The sequence below is a fragment of the Stenella coeruleoalba genome, assembly GCF_951394435.1.
Source record: "Stenella coeruleoalba genome assembly, chromosome: Y".
NCBI classification, from domain to species: domain Eukaryota; kingdom Metazoa; phylum Chordata; class Mammalia; order Artiodactyla; family Delphinidae; genus Stenella; species Stenella coeruleoalba.
The window spans coordinates 1,864,958-1,885,838 of record NC_137168.1 but is presented as its reverse complement, the minus strand read 5'-3'; the positions used below and the strand labels follow the sequence as shown (position 1 = coordinate 1,885,838).

General features: G+C 50.5%; 2 protein-coding genes across 2 annotated transcripts in view; one reads left to right on the top strand and one right to left on the bottom strand.

The window, feature by feature from the left end:
- The window catches only part of LOC307181079 (uncharacterized protein), a gene marked incomplete at its 5' end in the record, with an annotated part of 49,637 nt that overhangs the window by 5,417 nt on the left and 23,339 nt on the right, over positions 1–20,881 (top strand). The gene's annotated exons all lie outside the window — the stretch shown is intronic.
- LOC307181061 (testis-specific Y-encoded protein 1-like) lies at positions 7,380–10,258 on the bottom strand (the record flags this gene model as incomplete). The annotated part of the gene is made up of 6 exons (XM_079911839.1): positions 7,380–7,516; positions 7,757–7,826; positions 7,942–8,087; positions 8,196–8,307; positions 8,496–8,573; positions 9,704–10,258. 6 exons carry the CDS (start codon positions 10,256–10,258, stop codon positions 7,512–7,514), a joined length of 966 nt encoding a protein of 321 aa, XP_079767965.1. The 3' UTR covers positions 7,380–7,511.

Below are 20,881 nucleotides of genomic sequence, written 5' to 3'. Positions count from 1 at the left end.
TACATAGTTTATATTTTCATAGCAGAGACAGATAAAGCTTATCTTTTCAAATATTTAGCACTTTAAGTCATGTTATATGATACCAGAAAAATTTGTAATGTTTAAATTTAGTTTATGAATCATTAACTTCACAGGTGACTCCCGTGGTGCACCAGCAGCACGAAGGGCCCCTGTGACTTACGGTGGAAGCAGTCGCTATGATAGCAATACAACAGATGGATATGGAGGAGGTCCGGAAGGTTACTCAAGCAGCCAAAGTAATACTTATTCAAGTGGTCGTGAGCGTGGAAGACAAGAACAACCAGGGTTTCCACCCTCTGTGAATGGGGGCTACCTTGCTCCTCGTGACTCATACAGTAGCTCAGGTTGTGGGGCTTCCAGGGGAGGTTATGCGGGAAGCCAATATGAATGAGAGGGCCAAAGCAGATATTAAAAATAACACTCAGTTATGTACCAAATGTTCTTTACAAAGGAAAAGTTTAAGTTGTTTTCTTTAATTGATGCTTGATTGCTACTAAAACAAAAATGTTGGTTTGGGGGGAAGAGGCATATATTAACTTTCCCTTTATGAATATTCAGAGAAAATGACAACATGGAATTATTCAAAGTACTTTCATAGTTGTTAATGTTAGTTGAAAAGTAGAAGTTGTGTTTAAAATGTAATGCTCAGAATTTTCAGAGTACAAAAATTTCATGAAATATTTCTTGTTAATTATACTGCTGAGTTAAACAAGCATAAAACTTTTGTTTGGAGGATGAATTGTGCTGTTTGCCTAAACTTTTCCTTTGTGTCTTTGAACATGAATGTATTCAAAATTAAGCAATGTGTTATTTCTCCATCGCAAGCTGTGACTGTTTTCCAGTTAGGCTAAACAAATTACATGTTCCTTTTTGAAAGCTTAAACATATAAAAGGTTTGAGAAGTCTCCAAAAAGGCTGAAAAACAATGTTTACATTATTACTGACATTCTATGTGCCTTTATCCTTTTAAAGCAATAGTATAGGGCTTCCCTGGTGGTGCAGTGGTTGAGATTCTGCCTGCTAAAGCAGGGAACACGGGTTCGAGCCCTGGTCTGGGAGGATCCCACGTGCCGCGGGGCAGCTGGGCCCGTGAGCCACAACTACTGAGCCTGCGCGTCTGGAGCCTGTGCTCCGCAACAAGAGAGGCCGCGATAGTGAGAGCCCCGCACACCGCGATGAAGAGTGGCCCCCGCTTGTCACAGCTAGAGAAAGCCCTCGCACAGAAACGAAGACCCAACACAGCCATAAATAATTAATAAACTCCTACCCCCAACATCTCCTTTAAAAAAAAAAGCAATAGTATAAATGAAAGGAAAATTTACACATGTGAATGTAATGAGTTTAAGAAATCTTGAGGTTAAGTATCTATTTTCTGATTCATGTTCAAGTGGCAGATGACCAACGTGGGAATAATGATAATAAAACCAATTTTCCATTAAATGTAAATGGAACCAGTTAACTTTTCTGAGTATATATCTTAGTGAAAGTTAGTACCCCTGGATTGTAAAACATTGGGAAACGTTTCAAGTACTACTGTTTTTAACTTTATTTTGGCATGCCTGTGCCATTGGAGCCAGGAGTTCCCGCTCCAAAATCAGAAAATCAGAATCTGGTTTCCCTCGGGACCTTTAACCACTGGGAACTCTCAGAAAATGTACAAGGAAATGCATGGTGGCCGAAGTTGCTGGATACTTTTCTTCCAGGGGACAGAGAGCCCGAAGCTCTGTGGCATGAGAGGGGAGTGTCCGGCAAACCCAGCTCTTTGCTAGACTTGAATTCCTTTGCTCAAGAGCAGAAAAGCCACGCAGTGAAGAGCTCCGTCTGAGTGTCTGTCTCCCCTCTGTCTTTCTCTCTCTTTGTGTGTGTGTGTGTGTGTGTGTGTGTGTGTGTGTGTGTGTGCGCGCGCGCGCTCTTGTTTCTGTATGTATCTGCTCCCTCCCTCTGTGGCCCACTCTCCTGGGATCCCCTCTGGATACTTAAACTCTCCGAGAAATTCTACCTTGCCTGGCACCAAAAGACCTCTCCTCGTGTGTGATTGGCACCCACGGGTTCTCGGACTTTGTGTGACCACACGTTTGCATAGTGCCTTTCAAACGCTCGAGTGGCAGGCAAAAATTGCCTTTCTGCTAGCCAACATAAGGTGACAAGCGTCCCTCCGGGAACGGACATTGACACATGGCACAAAACGAAGTTGACTCGGCCATGCTGTGTTTTGAGAGACCGAGAGAGGGACGACAGGCTTTGGTGGCACTGGGGAACGCCAGAAACTTTATTTGGACACGTGCGCACACACTGAGGTGCTGAGGACTGCACCCAGTCGAGGGCCACCACGCACGCATGCATGCCTTCACCACTGCCAACCCGAGGATGTGAATTTTGCCGACCCTAAGGATGCCCTGTGAAAGTGGTTCTGCTCTCGTCCACCTTCCAAATGAGATCACATCCCAGCCCAGCCCTTCGCCCCAGTCTTGTGGGACAGGGGAGCAGGGGTAGAATCCAGCTAAGCCATCACGGCCATACTCCTGAGCCACAAGGGTTGTCAGAACATTAGAGTGATGTCTTAAACCAGCAAAATCAGTGTGAGGCAGTCGGTTATGCCTCGGTGTGCCAAACCTTACGAAAAAGAGGCCAGGTGTTTCTCAAGGGCCTACACAGGGGTGGGGGGAAAGGTTGCTTGTGCACTGGAGAAGGAGATAAAGGTGGCTGTAGCTGAGATGGGAGTGGGGCTGGAGGGGTGGGGGGTGGGTCTTTCCTCTTTGGGCCTGGGCATCGGGCCCTTTATGATTCTCATGTACTTTGCATCCTCCCTGTCCTTCCACAGGTGCTTTCTTCCTCCCTCTAGTCTCAGCCCCTGGTCGAGGGTGCTGGCGTGTGATGCCGCTTACACTTTGCTCCACGGGTGGTATCTCTGGGCTGGATTCCCTGGCTTGGGGGCTTCAACTGGCCCACAGTTTACGTACGTTCTATAAGCTCTTTAAGCTTTTCCACGTCCCCGCGTCCATCCCAACGTCCACGCATGCATGACAGTAGTCGTGCCTATTCCTGAGCACGCACGTGCACACACGTGCCCCCCCACTACCCCCCCTCCCCCCCACACACGCCACACACGGGCAGGTAGCTATGCAGAACTCTACACGTACTTGTTTCCACGAGAAAGGATTTTGGTCAGCGCCCCCTTGTTTACTGTTCCAGTTGTTTTCTGTCCCCCACCTCCCCTCTGTGGATCTAGCCCACGTGCACATTTAGCTCCATGGGTTGTTCTTGGAACGATTGCCCTGCCTGTGGGACGGTGTGGTTGAAAGTGAGTGCAGTGGGAGGCTCAGTCACGTGCACCTGTGTTCTGTTTCCTCCCGGTTGCCTTGGACAGGGTGACTGTGGGGAGCACGCAGGCTCGATTCCATTCCCCGTGCCCCTGTCTGTGGCACCATACAGGAAGACAAGGTGCTAGGGGCCCAGCCGACTTGGGACACGCTTTCCTCTTCCTGGAGCTCTCAGGTTGGTTCGCGTGTCCCCGGGCCGTCTGCTTAGAGAGGTGCTCCAGGGCTCCCTTTGCTCTGTAGGTGTTTGTCCTCAGCTGGTTTCTCTTTCCCCCTCAGGCAGCTGTGGGAGGCCACTGGGAACCAGTTCGTGACTACGTGTGTGCTACAATGTCCTGAAGGTGGATGCAGCACTTGGGTGAAGAAATTAGGCTCTGAAGGTGAGGCTGAAAAGAGGAGGTGGGCTCCCTTCCCGTCTGCCCTGTTTACTGCTAAACACGCACAGGGCCCCCCACCCTGATGGCCACCCTGGGAATCTTGCCTGCCCCGGGGGCCAGCGTCAACCCGTCCCTAGTGCAGAAAGCAGCACCCTCTTCATTCGCCGGGAGGCCCTCTGCCCACTCGGGGCCTCACTGACTTCATCAAGGACAAGGCTACCTTTCCGTTCCTCTCGGTAGCTCTGTGTTGGCCGAGCCTACCGCTCGGCTGTAGGTCCGCTGACCCCCTGGTAACGGGTTGGCCAGGTGACACCGAAGAGCCTGACCTAGAAACCAGGGGCCCTGCCAGTGTCACCTGGGGCAGACCTCCTTCAGGTTCTGTGTGATACACAGAGAGAACGTGCCCCCAGCGGCACCGGGCAGAGACGTGCCAGGAGAGAAGGGCATAGGGACCGGAGGATGTGATCGCTTTAGACAGGCAGCGAGGCGGGATATCTGACAGAGGGGCTCCTGGCCGCAGTCAGAGAAAAAGACACGAGCTCATGCGCGGAAATGGCAGGGCCCCCAACACGGGCAGGGCCGAGCTTAGAAGCTGCCTCACAAGGGACAAGGACACCAAGACCCTGGCTGACTTCAACACAGAAACCGTCTTCACAGAGATGGAGCCTGCGTGCTCCCTCCTGAGTGGATGAGGGAGATCCCCGCTGGACAAGAAGTCATACGTCTCAGGCCCCCGATAACCCGATATGCCAAGGGACGACGCGGTGAGGGACAGCATGGAGGATGTGGGCCCCCCACCTTGAACAACAGCTACAGGGGAAGCCCCGCGTGCCGTGCCCCAGCGGGGCTGACAGGTTTCCACCCTCAAAGTCGAAGCTTTGTTCCCCAGGGTGAATCTCAGTGAGGTGCATCCACTGGGTTGGACCACGAGGCCCCGGCGGTGGGCACCCGGGGCCACAGCGGGCAGTGTAAGCCTTCCTTCCCCACCAGGGGGTGGCCTGACCATTTCTGCCACATCGTGCCTGGGCAGGCGGGCCGCACCTGAACCCAGCCATGGCGCCTTACGCGTGGGTGGCCCAGGTCAAGCTGTGGGAGGACGCTGTCCAACCTTCCCTCTAGCCTTTCATCCTTGCCAGGCCCCTCCCAGCAGCGCTGACCAGGGCAAGAGGGCTCCAGGGACTTGGGCCCGGCTGAGGGTCGGAGGTCCCCCGCTGCCCTGTGTCCCACGTGCAGCCGCAGGGCCACTGCACGTAGTTTCCCTTTGCCTCCACGGTAGGGAACCCTAGGCACCGGAGTGTGGGAGCCACGAGGGAGGCTCCCTTCCAGCTTAAGGATCACGGAGCTGAGGAGGAACAGAGTCCCTGTCTGTGTGTCTGTCTCTCTGCCTGCGGGGACAGCAGCCGGAGCGGGGCAGGCCTTCCTCTCTAGGCCACGGCTGTGTGCCACCCTAGAAGTGTACACCACGGCCCTCAGGGCTTCAGATCCCCAAGGCTGATGCACGGCAGGGCGCAGCCAGTGCAGCTGGGAGGCGAGGACGAGGATTCCTGAAGCTGCCCTGGTGCTGCAACCCTCCTCGGTCTTGAAACAGCTGCGGGGGCAGTGGGCACCCACGTGGTCTCAGGAGTCCAAACAAGCAAAGGAAGGTCAGCGTGGCCGGTACCACAGGGACAGAGGTGCTCCCCTTGGAACCAAAGTGCGGGCAACGGGGAGGGAGCGCGGCGGACCGCGCTCCTCTCTCCCAAGCCCAGCTGCCGCAGAGTCGGTCCCGGACCTCGTGCATTGGGCCAGAGGTGTGCCTGGAAAGCAGCTGTCTGCTCAGGAAGGAGCACTCCCGGTGCCCGCCATCCCTTCCCCTCACCTGCCCCGGGCCACCCCCCATGCCCCACCCCAAAACGGATCCCTGGGCCTCCCGGCCCGAGGTCTGTCTGCTCCAGGGCTTTCTCTTTCCCGAGGCCTGGCGCACAGTAAGCTGAGAGGAGCCTGCCACGTAGCGGGGTCCAGGCCTGCCGAAGGGATGTGCGGATGGAGGCTCCCAGAGGACGAGAACTGCTCACCGGACGGTTTCTTGAGGAGAAGCGTGCTCCTCTTGGGCATTAGTTCCGCTAAGCGTCCCGCCCCCTCCGCTCCCTAGGGCAGGCTCGGATAGAGGATTTTAGCCTCTGGGTAGCAGAGACTGAGTAACAGTTACGTGCTGCCCCTCGGATCGCCGGGGCGGGAAGCAAGGCAGGCGGCACACCTGCGGTTTGGGAAGGCAGGTGGGTGCCCTTCAGCCGCTTCCCCTCAGCCCTCAGCCCTCACCTTTGCCCCTCTGCCTGTTGCATGCAGGGATGAGAGCCCAGGAAAAGGAAGGGATTCACGGGCGGCCTTTTGCTCACGAGGGAACGGGGCTTCTCTCTGGCAGTTCCTCTCTTCCCCAGTCAGCAGAGCCTGGAAGCCAGCAAGCCGTCTGCTGCGCCCGCAGGCATTGCTCTCTGTCACTGTCCCAGGGTCCCTGCATGCAAACAGCCCGGCCCCCTTCCTTGTCTGCTCGCTCACTCGCCCGCACGCTCACACTCACCCACGCCGCCACCGGGGCACACAGCGACACGTCACACCGGCGTCTGCCTCACGCGTCCTTGGAACGCTGCCCCGCGGGGCGGGCTGCTAGTGCCCGCAAGGATCCCACGCTCCCACCCCGTGTGCTCAACGGTCAGCCTGAGCTTAAGGAGTCACCTGCCTCGCGTCGTGCCAGTGTGCGCCAGACGTCCTGGACGGAGGCTGCTGGCTCAGGCACGGGCCCTAGGCGGCACCAGGCCATTAGGCCCCTGCAGGCCAGGGCCCTTCCCTGTCTCCTTGCCCTGCCTGGGGAGCAAGTCTCCAGTTCAGCAGGCTCTCTTTCTTTGCCTCCTCCTCCTTCCAGTCCCTGCCCTGTGAGGAAGGCCCTGGGCCTCTCCGGAATCCCACATCGTCCTGCCCTCCCCACGTCCTCCACTTCCCCAGGCCCGCCATCTCGCCCACAGACAGGGAGGTCCGCAGGCACGGGCTAAGAAGCCCCACACCACTTGATTCACTCGTGAATACTCCACAAACCCCCGTACCTATACACACACACCAAGACAGGAGCACTTGTGAGCGTGTTTATGTCTCTCTGGGCGTCATTCCCGGCACGTGGGGCCCCGCTCTCTGGAACCTTCATTGGCCATCCTTTCCTCGTTTCTCCCGTGGGCACCCGAACCGCGTAGGTAGACACCTCCACCCGTCTCCCACATCTGTAGACGCCTCCTGACTCTGGTGCTCTTTGGCCAACCTCTGAGGCTCCCCCGGTGCCTTCATCTCTGGGTCTGGAGTGCGCCCGACACACAGACACGTACACACACACAGGAGCACAGGGACGGGAACACAAACGGGGCACAAGGCGTCTCAGCAGGGGACACTGGCTGTGTCCAGCAATATGAGACATGGCGTTGGTGGGCGGTAGGCCCGGCCCTTTTGTGGTCCCTTGCCACTTCCTGCCCCAGGTCCTCAATATTGTCCCCAGCTAGCCTTGTGCCGTTTCCGGGACTGTCTGTGTGGTGGTGCTGGGAGGCTCAGGGATGGACGTGAAAATTCAAAGAAGACTCGGAAAGTCAGCAAAGAGGCGGGAGGAGACTCGGAATGAAGCTCCTCGGCATCTGTAGGCCTTTGCCAGGAGGGAGGGGCCAGAGGGAGGGGCCCAGGTGATCCCCAGCTGAGGGCAGGCTGAAGCCAGGGACTGATGATTCACACACAGGTGCCTGCTTAAGGAGGTGCTTGCCTCTTTCATAGACACCTGGGGCACTCACCCTGAAAGTTTAGCTGGTTAGAGTCCTGCTACTCCGTGTGCCCTACAGTCCTCCCGGCTCCATTCTCACCCTCTCACCCGCCGCCAAGGCCGGGGTGACCTGAAACCCAGCTCCGCCCACAGGGTGCTCTCAGCCTGAGCTTTCCCATTTGGGAAAAGGGAGAGCCCCAGTGTACCCGGACCACACTCATTTCAGCGCCCAGCCCCTGGGCTCCTTAACCACCTGTCCTCGTCTCAGTTACCTGTCCCCGTGGGGCCTTCCTCCCTCGGGTAGTAGCGCAGAGGATTGGGCCACAGGTCCTCGCCGATGATCTGGTAGGGGAAAGGGGCCAGGTCGGGACAGGGCAGGCCAGGCCCACGTCCCTCCCCCCAAGCAGCCGGGGGACTCCAGCGTCACCACCGCTGAGGGGGACCAGAGGCACCCCACCTCAGCAATCTTGTTAGACCCTGGGCAGTTGTGGTCAGACAACCAGTTGAGGAAGTGAAGGCCGGTGGGGTCCTGCCTGTGGCTGGGAGCTCCCCGTTCATAATCCCAGAACCAATAGATGCTAGTGGAACGAGACGCCCTGTATCCTGGAGGAAGACAGGGGAGACAGGAAAGGATCACAGTCACGGTGGCCCAGCATCCACGCCCTTCCCCAGCCTCCCCTCACCCCGCAGCCCCGCGGGAGCCCCTCCTACCAGCGATGCTAAGGTGATACTCCTTAAGGATCACGTCATTCCAGAAGTAGGGGTTGGGTCGAAAGAAAAACTTCAACTTGCAGTGGTGCCTCGGATGGCCCAGTTCCTTCACCTGCCACGCCCAAGAGGAGAAGAAGGGCAGGAGCTCTTCTAGGGGTCCTGAGCTTGCCTGCTTGGCAGCCACGAACCATTTCCCCTTCCCTTCTCCTGCTGCTTACACCCAACCTTTAAGGACAACCCCGCCCCCTCCCTACTGGCCACCTGCCTCCACCCACGACGCCCCAGTCTCTCCAGACTGACCTCCAAATTGATCATGTAGCTAAGCAGGTCTTCATCTTGGTCACTGATCACGGCCGAAATCTGGGGGTGGTTCATTATCTGCTTTAGGTCAAGGAGGCTTCACATGCCACACCTCAGGGAAGGAAGAGCTACAAGCCGCAGAACCAGTCCCCAGACCCGCCAGAGGAAGAGACTGCAGCAGCAGATCTGCCAGATCCGTAAGCGCTAACGCCCATCCGGCCCTCAAAGACATCCTCGGCCCCTGCCCTGCCATCAGACGTGCTCTTGCCTGTGGCTGCCTTGGGGTCCAGTGCACCCACCCGGGGAGGGCCTGTTTCCTGAACGAACCTGATCTCCACCTGACCTGTGTGTGCTGGGTGCCGGCATGTCACTCCGTAAGCGGTCTAGATGTGCTGTCGCTGCCTCATGCCTTCTCTTACGCCGTGTGTGCATGGGCTTGTGGGTGTTTGTGTGAGTGCCTGTGTGTGTGTGTGTGAGTACGTGCACGTGTGTGTGTGTTCAAAGACGAAGCCTTGGGCCTTTGCCCTGTTTCCTGTCTTCAGAAGGGCCTGCGTGGGTGTGTCTGGAGCTCTGCAGGACTCACAGGGTCCACGGGGAGGTCAGGGGCGTGCCTGCGCCTGTGTGTCTTCCACAGACTCGAGTGTGCTGGTGAAAGGCCTGGGGAGGTAAGGATTCTTGCCGGCCCAAGAGCGTGTCCGGGGTCCTGGTGTCCGGCCAAGGACAGCTGCCCCTTACAACTTCACCCTGTGTGCAGGCAGGACCTTGTGCTTTTGCACTGAGGCAGCTGGAACAACTACACGGGCTCTGACTGACCAGGACGGGTATTGGGACTTCCGCTTGTCTCCTGCCAGTTCCCCGGGATAATGCACACTTCCAGTAACTGCTCTGTGTGAGGGGTGCTCGGGGCTATTCCCAATTGTGACCTTGCCACGGGCTCTTCCCTCCACCCTGGGGAAGTACTGCTGTGCACGCTGCAGGCCAAGACCATTCACCCAAAGTTTTCGCTCAGACACCTACAGCTGTGGCCTCCCTCTGTTCCTGCTGCCTCTTTGGAGCCACTCATGCCCTCCTGTACCCACATTCCTCAGTGCTCTTGGCCTGCACCTGCGCCCACCGCTCCCCCTCCCCCACCCCACCCTCACCCCCGCCGCTCCTACTCCTGCTCCTCCTTCACCGCAGCCAACCCCAAGGGGCCTCTGTAAGGATACGGCTCTGGTCCAGAAGCCAGGGATGCCCTGAATGATGGCGCTTCTGCCATCCAAGTGAGACTCCCGCCGCTGACAGATCCTGCGCTTGAGCCGAGAGTAGGTCCTGCTGGCTTGGGTATTCAGAGTGCTTAGCTCTAACTGCAGGGCCTGCAGCGCCTGCAGCGCCTCCAGCGGGGACCCGGTGATCGTGGGTCGAGGCCCTGGCTCTTCCTGCCCCTGCTCCTGGGGCTCCTCCTCCGGCTCTTCCGCCACCACCTGCTTCCGCTCTTCCTGCTCTTCCTGCTGCTGCTCCTCCGCCACCACCTCAACCTCATCCATCATGTCCTCCACAGGCAGCCAAAACACCTCCCCGATACGCGCCACCTCTCCCTCCAACAGGGCCGGGCATTGCTGCACCACCTCCTCGCTAAAGATGGCGGCCTCCTCGCCCCCACCATCAACTAGTGCCAGCACCCTACCCACCTCCCGCACCACACCTGGGGACCCGCGGGCCCCTGCTTCCTGAGGACCCCCTCCCACACCTAGAATGACCCCGGGTCCCGCCTCACTGCCCATGCGGACCTGGCTCTGAGCTGGGGCAGCGGCGAAGGTGCGGCAGCTGGAAGCTCAGCACGAGGGCCGCACAGCACGGAGGCCTAGCGACTGGAATCACGCTTCACTGCGGACTGAACCGTTCCCTGGAGCCTCTGCGGTGAAGAGCGCTGAAACGCATGCGCAGGAGCATTGGCCGCCAGGCATGCGTGTCCAGGTGGCAGGAAGGAGTTCCAAGCCACGCCCAGGCTGCTCGGCCCCATCACGACCAATCAGGGTGAGGACAGTGGGCGTCACCCTCGGCTGCCTAGCCCCTCGCCCTGTGGAAACAGGTCGGTTTCAGGGATTGCCGGGTCCCCCAAACACCCGTTCCCCCCGCCCGGCTTAGCAGCCCAGGTTCCACAAGGAGCTGGCCTCCAGGGAGGCCTCCGGCCTTGCGTCTGGGGTGCCCGGGTGCCCTGTGATACCTATGTGGCCTGTGCCAGTTGGAGCCAGGAGTTCCCGCTCCAAACTCAGAAAATCAGAATCTGGTTTCCCTCGGGACCTTTAACCACTGGGAACTCTCAGGAAATGTACAAGGAAATGCATGGTGGCCGAAGTTGCTGGATACTTTTCTTCCAGGGGACATAGAGCCCGAAGCTCTGTGGCATGAGAGAGGAGTGTCCGGCAAACCCAGCTCTTTGCTCGACTAAAATTCCTTTGCTCAAGAGCAGAAAAGCCACGCAGTGAAGAGCTCCGTCTGAGTGTCTGTCTGTCTCCCCTCTGTCTTTCTCTCTCTCTCTGTGTCTGTGTGTGTGTGTGTCTGTGTATGTGTGAGTGTGTGCGTGCGTGCGCGTTCTTGTTTCTGTACGTATCTGCTCCCTCCCTCTGTGGCCCACTCTCCTGGGATCCCCTCTGGATACTTAAACTCTCCGAGAAATTCTACCTTGCCTGGCACCAAAAGACCTCTCCTCGTGTGTGATTGGCACCCACGGGTTCTCGGACTTTGTGTGACCACACGTTTGCATAGTGCCTTTCAAACGCTTGAGTGGCAGGCAGAAATTGCCTTTCTGCTAGCCAACATAAGGTGACAAGCGTCCCTCCGGGAACGGACATGGACACATGGCACGAGACGAACTTGACTCGGCCATCCTGTCTTTTGAGAGACCGAGAGAGGGACGACAGGCTTTGGTGGCACTGGGGAATGCCAGAAACTTTATTTGGACACGTGCGCACACACTGAGGTGCTGAGGACTGCACCCAGTCGAGGGCCACCACGCACGCATGCATGCCTTCACCACTGCCAACCCGAGGATGTGAATTTTGCCGACCCTAAGGATGCCCTGTGAAAGTGGTTCTGCTCTCGTCCACCTTCCAAATGAGATCACATCCCAGCCCAGCCCTTCGCCCCAGTCTTGTGGGACAGGGGAGCAGGGGTAGAATCCAGCTAAGCCATCACGGCCATACTCCTGAGCCACAAGGGTTGTCAGAACATTAGAGTGATGTCTTAAACCAGCAAAATCAGTGTGAGGCAGTCGGTTATGCCTCGGTGTGGGTCGGTGTGCCAAACCTTATGAAACAAAGGCCAGGTGTTTCTCAAGGGCCTACACAGGGGTGGGGGAAAGGTTGCTCGTGCACTGGAGAAGGAGATAAAGGTGGCTGTAGCTGAGATGGGAGTGGGGCTGGAGGGGTGGGGGGGTGGGTCTTTCCTCTTTGGGCCTGGGCATCGGGCCCTTTGTGATTCTCATGTACTTTGCATCCTCCCTGTCCTTCCACAGGTGCTTTCTTCCTCCCTCTAGTCTCAGCCCCTGGTCGAGGGTGCTGGCGTGTGATGCCACTTACACTTTGCTCCACGGGTGGTATCTCTGGGCTGGATTCCCTGGCTTGGGGGCTTCAACTGGCCCACAGTTTACGTACGTTCTATAAGCTCTTTAAGCTTTTCCACGTCCCCGCGTCCATCCCAACGTCCACGCATGCATGAGAGTAGTCGTGCCTATTCCTGAGCACGCACGTGCATCACGTGCCCCCCCACGCCCCGCACACACACGCCACACACGGGCAGGTAGCTATGCAGAACTCTACACGTACGTGTTTCCACGAGAAAGGATTTTGGTCAGCGCCCCCTTGTTTACTGTCCCAGTTGTTTTCTGTCCCCCGCCTCCCCTCTGTGGATCTAGCCCACGTGCACATTTAGCTCCACGGGTTGTTCTTGGAACGATTGCCTGCCTATGGGACGGTGTGGTTGAAAGTGGGCATAGTGGGAGCTGAGTCACGTGCACCTGTGTGCTGTTTCCTCCCGGTTGCCTTCGACAGGTTGACCGTGGGGAGCACGCAGGCTCGATTACATTCCCCGTGCCCCTGTCTGTGGCACCATACAGGAAGACAAGGTGCTAGGGACCCAGCCGACTTGGGACACGCTTTCCTCTTCCTGGAGCTCTCAGGTTGGTTCGCGCGTCCCCGGGTCGCCTGCTTAGAGAGGTGCTCCAGGGCTCCCTTTGCTCTGTAGGTGTTTGTCCTCAGCTGGTTTCTCTTTCCCCCTCAGGCAGCTGTGGGAGGCCACTGGGAACCAGTTCGTGACTACGTGTGTGCTACAATGTCCTGAAGGTGGATGCAGCACTTGGGTGAAGAAATTAGGCTCTGAAGGAGAGGCTGAAAAGAGGAAGTGGGCGCCCTTCCTGTCTGCCCTAATGTTTACTGCTAAACATGCACAGAGCCCCCACTAAGTGTGAACACAAAGGATGCCCTTAAACCTGAGACAGTATAGCAATTTGGGGAAAACTGCAGGTTTCCAAAGGAAAGTGGGTAGATAAAATCAATCAGAAGTAGGACTGTGAGGTTTAGCTCTGAATCATGGGAAGGAATACTATACATCTGGGGCTCCTTGAAGGGACAGAGTAATTCTTACGGGGGAAACAGCTCATGTAAGGAAGAAGATAAAGAGGGGTAATACACCAAGGGGGGAAGGGAGGGAGAGGGATAAATTGGGAGATTGGGATTGACATATACACACTACTATATAGAAAACAGAGACTAAGGACATACTGTATAGCACAGGGAACTCTACTCAGTGCTCTGTAATGACCTATGTGGGAAAAGAATCTAGAAAAGAGGGGAGACATATGTACATATAAGTGATTCACTTTGCTGTGCAGTAGAAACTAACACAACATCGTAAATCAACTCTACTCCTATGAAAAATTAATTTAAAACTAGGTAATACAACGTGAGGCTTATTATGGAGAGCTACAGTTGTAATGGGATCAGTTATATGGATAGCAAAAGTGATGGTGGAGTGGACAGAGATGAAAGATCAGCAAAGAAAGACAGTTAAAACGGTGAGGGTAGAAAGATAAGGAATTCCTGGAAGCTGGGGACCTTGTTCCAGTGTCTTGGGTAGAAGCTGACTAACTCCTGATGTCACCTGCTTGGTGCCATGTTCTTGGGGAACAAGAACTATCTGTCAAGAACTATCTGTCTCATGATGCTATCCACTCCTGGGCAACAGAGAGAGAACACCTCCGTTTAAGGCCTCAGTTAGGGTGGAGTTCTACTCAAGGGTAACACTTACACTTTTTCATTTGAGACACAAATCCTGGGCTGGAACCCCTCCGGTTTGGGCAGCACTGTTGGTCAGGATGATAAAGATCAAAAGGCTCTCAACACTTTATCTGCGTCATAGCACCAGAAAACTGAAAACCAAATTAAGACCTAGGTAAGGAAAGAGTTTATTCACAAAGACGATTGAATAGAAGAACACTTTGATTTCAGAATCTTCAAGTATTTCAAAATCAAGTAGAAAAAGTATTTTTTAAGAGGAAAGGATGAGCAAGGCCAGCAGAAACCTAGTGGGACAGAAGCAGAGGGGTGAGCAGGAGGTAAAATAGGGGTATTTTAATAGAAAATGTTTCCCCTGCCAGCTGATTCTCAGAATAAGCTGTTACGGAATATGTTCTGACCTTAGTATATTAGTGATTCCCCGAAGTTGAGGGGCAGGTCAAAGTTTAGCACACTGTGAGGAGGAGAGAAGGCTGATTACCGTTTGGTCAAGCCAAGCCAGTAGATATGTAATGGACAATTGTAGGCCATCACATTACTAGAAAAAGACCCACAAGGATATTAATAATTTCTAAAAAATCATTAAATATCAAGTATGTTCAAATTTCCATTTTTCTCATAAATGGCAAACTAAAAATGTTTTCAGTTTCACTGAAATAAAATGCAAATAAGGTTTGAACTTTGCAATTGGTTCAAATGTTTTTAATTGTTTTCTAAAACAGTTTCCCCCTTCAATTCTTTATTTTTTTTACAATTTATTATAAAACCAGATTAATTATCCCATATAGTCTCCTATAGTTTGAATTTTGCTTCTGAATCTATCCATGCAGTCTCATTCAACATGTTCCTCTACCCACAATATTTCCTAAAAACTCGATAGCAAAATGTATGGATTATGCTTTGGCTTCTGTTTTATCGAGAACACTTTAAAATTACCAGTTGTTCCTTTATTATTTTGGACATGCTTTCTGATTGTTACTTTTCTGTGTGTTCACTAAATCATTCCATTTATCATGGCTTTATAATCCTGTTTAATATCCAGAGAGGAGGCCCTTTGTTAGAATATTCTCTAAATGATTTCTGAATGTTAATTCTTCTAAATAAACTCTAAAAATCTAATTGAGAATGCAATAGGTGTAATATGTATATACATGTGATATGTAAGTAAATATGTAATATACATACACAGATATATACATATATAAACATAAATACCTTAATACATATATACATATATATATGTGATAACCTTATAGTTTTCATTCACATTATTTATATTATTTACATATTATTTAAGGTCATATGGAAGTCATATTAGAACATCCATCTCCAATTGCTCAAGTCATTCTTCAAGTATTTCAAAGAATTTTACTGTTTTCTTCTTCAAAAAAGTCTTGCACATACCTGAGAAAAAAAGCTTTTAATCTGTATAATGAGGATAAGAATAGCAGTCAATAGGACTGTGGCAATAATCAAATGAGATAGTTAAATTCATAAGTAAATGAAGCACTTTCTATAGTAGCCAGCCCACAATATTTATTAGATATTTTTATTTGACCAGTTAGTCTGCAGTAGTTATTCCCAGAAAGGAAGTGGCCCTGTTTTTAATTCATTACCATTTGTATTGTCATACATTTTGTGCATGCTATCTTTAGAGGTTACGTCTGTAAACAGTATTGACACACAACCTTTGTCATCTGAGTAATAGCATTTATTTATATTTATCATCAGTATACTAGCTTTTTTAGCAAAATTTCAGCTATCTCCTAGAATTGACTATAAATTACGTCTGGGGTTTCTACTTCTTGAATAATTATTGGTAAACTGTCTTCTGTTAAATCATTTGTTATCCACCAAAGATTTCTACTAATTATTTTTCATATCTTTTTGTTAATCATTATTCTTCACTCCAATCGTGTGTGTGTTCTGTCATGTCTTCCTATGCTCTTTTAGGCTTATTATTAGTGAAAATATACAATGATTATTTACTTTATACAAAATATGCAAAGGAACATAATTGAAAACAAACAGTTTCGGGGCTTGCCTGGTGGCGCAGTGGTTGAGAGTCCGTCTGTCGATGCAGGGGACACGGGGTCGTGCCCCGGTCCGGGAGGATCCCACATGCCGCCGAGCGGCTGGGCCCGTGAGCCATGGCCGCTGAGCCTGCGCGTCCGGAGCCTGTGCTCCGCAATGGGAGGGGCCGCAAAGGTGACAGGCCGGCGTACAGCAAAAAAACCCCAAAAAAAGCAGTATCATGAGTTTGACCAGTCTCGAAAATAGGCAGGATTACAAATTAAGCCTAGGCTCTCACTTAATATAAAAGTAATTACAATATTTCCACCCTTTTGTTTTGAACCCTGAATTATGTTTTTAGGCGTTGTGTTCAATGTGCTCAGCACATCATTTTCCCTCACAATAACCCTATCTGATCATTCTTTATCATCTTGTTTCTGTAGACTGGGTAAATTTAAGAGTTTAGGTAGTTTCCCCAGTTTCATATAACTACTAAATTTTGAAGCTTAGATTACTTTTTGTCTGCCTTCCTTTGTATCATATTAAAGTACCATATGCATTTTATCTTGTAGACATTCATGTTTCTGTTTAAAATTATTTGAACAGTTCCACTCAAAAATAAAGTAGCGTATTTGCATAACAAGCAAAATGCTTCATGATCTGGTCCTCCCCATTTCTCATGTATCAAAAAATCTCTGAACTCTCCCTAGATTATATGGAAATTCACATTATACCCCCAAATTGCCCTTACGTTTTTTTCTTTTTTTTTTTTTTTTTGCGGTACGCGGGCCTCTCACTGTCGTGGCCTCTCCCGTTGCGCAGCACTGGCTCTGGATGCGCAGGCTCAGCGGCCATGGCTCACGGGCCCAGCCACTCTGCAGCATGTGGGATCCTCCCGGATCAGGTCACGAACCCATGCGCCCTGCATCAGCAGGCAGACTCTCAACCACTGCGCCAACAGGAAAGCCCTTCTCCTTTATATTGATTAAAGCAACTGGGAAAAGTATGCAGTAAAAAAGTAGAGAACACATTCTGTCGCTGCAGTTTTCTTCAGAGTTTGTCCCGCGAGTTGCTCTCGCCAGTTGCTCTCGCGAGTTTCTCTCTTCGCCTCTCCCCCACCTCTACGTCTTTCATCTTCCCTAACTCCAGTGCGGCTCATCCGTTTGTCCACCCAGCGTTACGTCCTGTTCCTCATCCTCTTTCTATAAGTAGAGCGCTTGCTCTTGACCGTTAGTTTCTTTAGCGGTCGTCTGAAGAGACGCGGGAGGAAGACTTCTGAAGAAGAGGACAAAGTAAGGTAAGGAATTCGGCATTTTAGGGAGGAGAGAATAATTTATACCTCAGGAGAAAGAGTTGATACCTGTATCTTCTCCTGTTCCCAGAGAAAGCAAAATTCAGATTTTGATTTTTCTCTCAGGCTTTCTCTGTAAGATTTAAGAGCCGAGTAAGTTGTGTTTGTAGACATATGTCTGAATATACACTGTCTCCAGAAGTCTATCAGACATCCTCAAAAAAAACACCACAGAGACTCAGATACTCACAAAATCCCCAGACCCACACCAGGGGGGTGCATACTCAGCTCAGGGATCACATACCCACCTCACGGGACTACAGACAGCTTCAGATACCCCAGGTAAGCTCAAGAGATCCCAAGCCACAATCAGAGAACACAAATGCACCTGTAGTTACTGCAGATGCAAGTCAGGTGACCCAGAGTCAGTTTGGGGGCCAGTGATCTATGTTAACAGATCCCACACCCACCTTATGAGACCCCAATTCAGTTAAGGCATGCCCAGGCCACATCACAGGGGTCTTAGACCCTTATATGAAGACCCAGTCCCACCACAGTATACCCATACCCATAACAGGGAACCAAAACCTATTGGGCCCATTAAAAAGCGCAGGTAAACCAGATATTCTCAGGATAGCCACACTTAGATCGAGGACCTCAAATTTCATGGTAGGTGGCTCCCAGCTCAAATTATGGATCTTCCATCCACATAAAGATGCACGAAAAACTAACACAGAAGATGACAAATCCACATAAGACATTTAGACTCAGCACAGGGACCCAATCAGCTCAGCTCAGTTATCTCCAAACAATACCTGAACATGTTCACACTCAACACAAGGAAACCAAGGTCCACCCTAGGTGACAAAGACCCTCCTCAGAGGTCCAGACTCAGCTCAGGAGATCTACACATTCCTGAGGGTAAGCAGACTCAGTTCAAGGAACAAGGGACAATACCATAGAAGACTAAGCTCAGGAGATGTCTGAATGTTTTGGTGATGGCATAGACAACAGAGAGGTTTCAGCAAACATGCAGAGTAGGTACTTCCAGCTACAACAGAATGGCCACAGGCAGGAAGCCAGAATCATGTTCAATGCCAGTCAATTATGAAGGAATACTCAGTGGAGTTTTGGAGTTCTCTGGTGATGATGTTGGTAGTTTCGATAAGATTGCCCACAGTCATAGTTATTTACTAAAGGAGAACATGGAAGATGCAGGAGTTTTGGTGACCTTTCTGAATGGCCTACACAGCACAAGCTCCAAGAGTAAAGGTTGCTTGTTTGTCTTCTGCTGCAATAGTCAAATTTTTAATTGAACTCTCAATCTCTTACTGTTTTTTTAAGGCTTCTTGAGAACCTCGTGACCAAGAAAGGTCACATGCATGGTTAGGTGGAATTCTGCACCTAAGTTGTAGTTGTCACATGTCTTTGTAGAGTCATCAGGTTCCTAGAAAACTTAAATCAGAGGTAAAAATGTAGTTAACGTGAGAAAAGAAGATAATCTAGTTAAAGATTTGATAGGGACTAATTAGCTAGATAACAGGTACCAGCTCATCTGGCAGAAAGATACTAATATGCAAAGTAGTCATAAATATGTCTCATTAGGAGTTACCTAGAGTTCATGAAAATGGTTGTCAGATGGGTTTATACTTCAGAGTTCATATGACCCTTTTGATGAAAGTACTGTCCCATCCATTTTGGAAGAGGAAAGTTCCCAAGTTTTTGATGGCAGGACACAGTTCCAAGTAAAGGTTAAATTGTATTTAGGACCTTCTCAGTATACTGTATTAAAAGAACAAGGTAAGGAATATGTACTTTGACCTCCCGTAATAATAGTGTAAATATTCGTATTGGTGGCAAAGTAGTATAATTTAAAATACCTAGATCTTTGAAACAGCTGTTGGTTATGTTACAGTGGAAATATGCATTGCTTTTCCTAAAAAGTATTGAAGTCTACAGAGAAAATCTAAAGTTCCCCCTCACTAAGTGTCAACACAAAGGATGCCCTTAAACCTGAGACAGTATAGCAATTTGGGGAAAACTGCAGGTTTCCAAAGGAAAGTGGGTAGATAAAATCAATCAGAAGTAGGACTGTGAGGTTTAGCTCTGAATCCTGTGAAGGAATACTACACATCTGGGGCTCCTTGGAGGGACAGAGTAATTCTTACGGGGGAAACAGCTCATGTAAGGAAGAAGATAAAGAGGGGTAATACACCAAGGGGGGAAGGGAGGGAGAGGGATAAATTGGGAGATTGGGATTGACATATACACACTACTATATAGAAAACAGAGACTAAGGACATACTGTACAGCACAGGGAACTCTACTCAGTGCTCTGTAATGACCTATGTGGGAAAAGAATCTAGAAAAGAGGGGAGACATATGTACATATAAGTGATTCACTTTGCTGTGCAGTAGAAACTAACACAACATCGTAAATCAACTCTACTCCTATGAAAAATTAATTTAAAACTAGGTAATACAACGTGAGGCTTATTATGGAGAGCTACAGTTGTAATGGGATCAGTTATATGGATAGCAAAAGTGATGGTGGAGTGGACAGAGATGAAAGATCAGCAAAGAAAGACAGTTAAAACGGTGAGGGTAGAAAGATAAGGAATTCCTGGAAGCTGGGGACCTTGTTCCAGTGTCTTGGGTAGAAGCTGACTAACTCCTGATGTCACCTGCTTGGTGCCATGTTCTTGGGGAACAAGAACTATCTGTCAAGAACTATCTGTCTCATGATGCTATCCACTCCTGGGCAACAGAGAGAGAACACCTCCGTTTAAGGCCTCAGTTAGGGTGGAGTTCTACTCAAGGGTAACACTTACACTTTTTCATTTGAGACACAAATCCTGGGCTGGAACCCCTCCGGTTTGGGCAGCACTGTTGGTCAGGATGATAAAGATCAAAAGGCTCTCAACACTTTATCTGCGTCATAGTACCAGAAAACTGAAAACCAAATTAAGACCTAGATAAGGAAAGAGTTTATTCACAAAGACGATTGAATAGAAGAACACTTTGATTTCAGAATCTTCAAGTATTTCAAAATCAAGTAGAAAAAGTATTTTTTAAGAGGAAAGGATGAGCAAGGCCAGCAGAAACCTAGTGGGACAGAAGCAGAGGGGTGAGCAGGAGGTAAAATAGGGGTATTTTAATAGAAAATGTTTCCCCTGCCAGCTGATTCTCAGAATAAGCTGTTACGGAATATGTTCTGACCTTAGTATATTAGTGATTCCCCGAAGTTGAGGGGCAGGTCAAAGTTTAGCACACTGTGAGGAGGAGAGAAGGCTGATTACCGTTTGGTCAAGCCAAGTCAGTAGATATGTAATGGACAATTGTAGGCCATCACATTACTAGAAAAAGACCCACAAGGATATTAATAATTTCTAAAAAATCATTAAATATCAAGTATGTTCAAATTTCCATTTTTCTCATAAATGGCAAACTAAAAATGTTTTCAGTTTCACTGAAATAAAATGCAAATAAGGTTTGAACTTTGCAATTGGTTCAAATGTTTTTAATTGTTTTCTAAAACAGTTTCCCCCTTCAATTCTTTATTTTTTTTACAATTTATTATAAAACCAGATTGATTATCCCATATAGTCTCCTATAGTTTGAATTTTGCTTCTGAATCTATCCATGCAGTCTCATTCAACATGTTCCTCTACCCACAATATTTCCTAAAAACTCAATAGCAAAATGTATGGATTATGCTTTGGCTTCTGTTTTATCGAGAACACTTTAAAATTACCAGTTGTTCCTTTATTATTTTGGACATGCTTTCTGATTATTACTTTTCTGTGTGT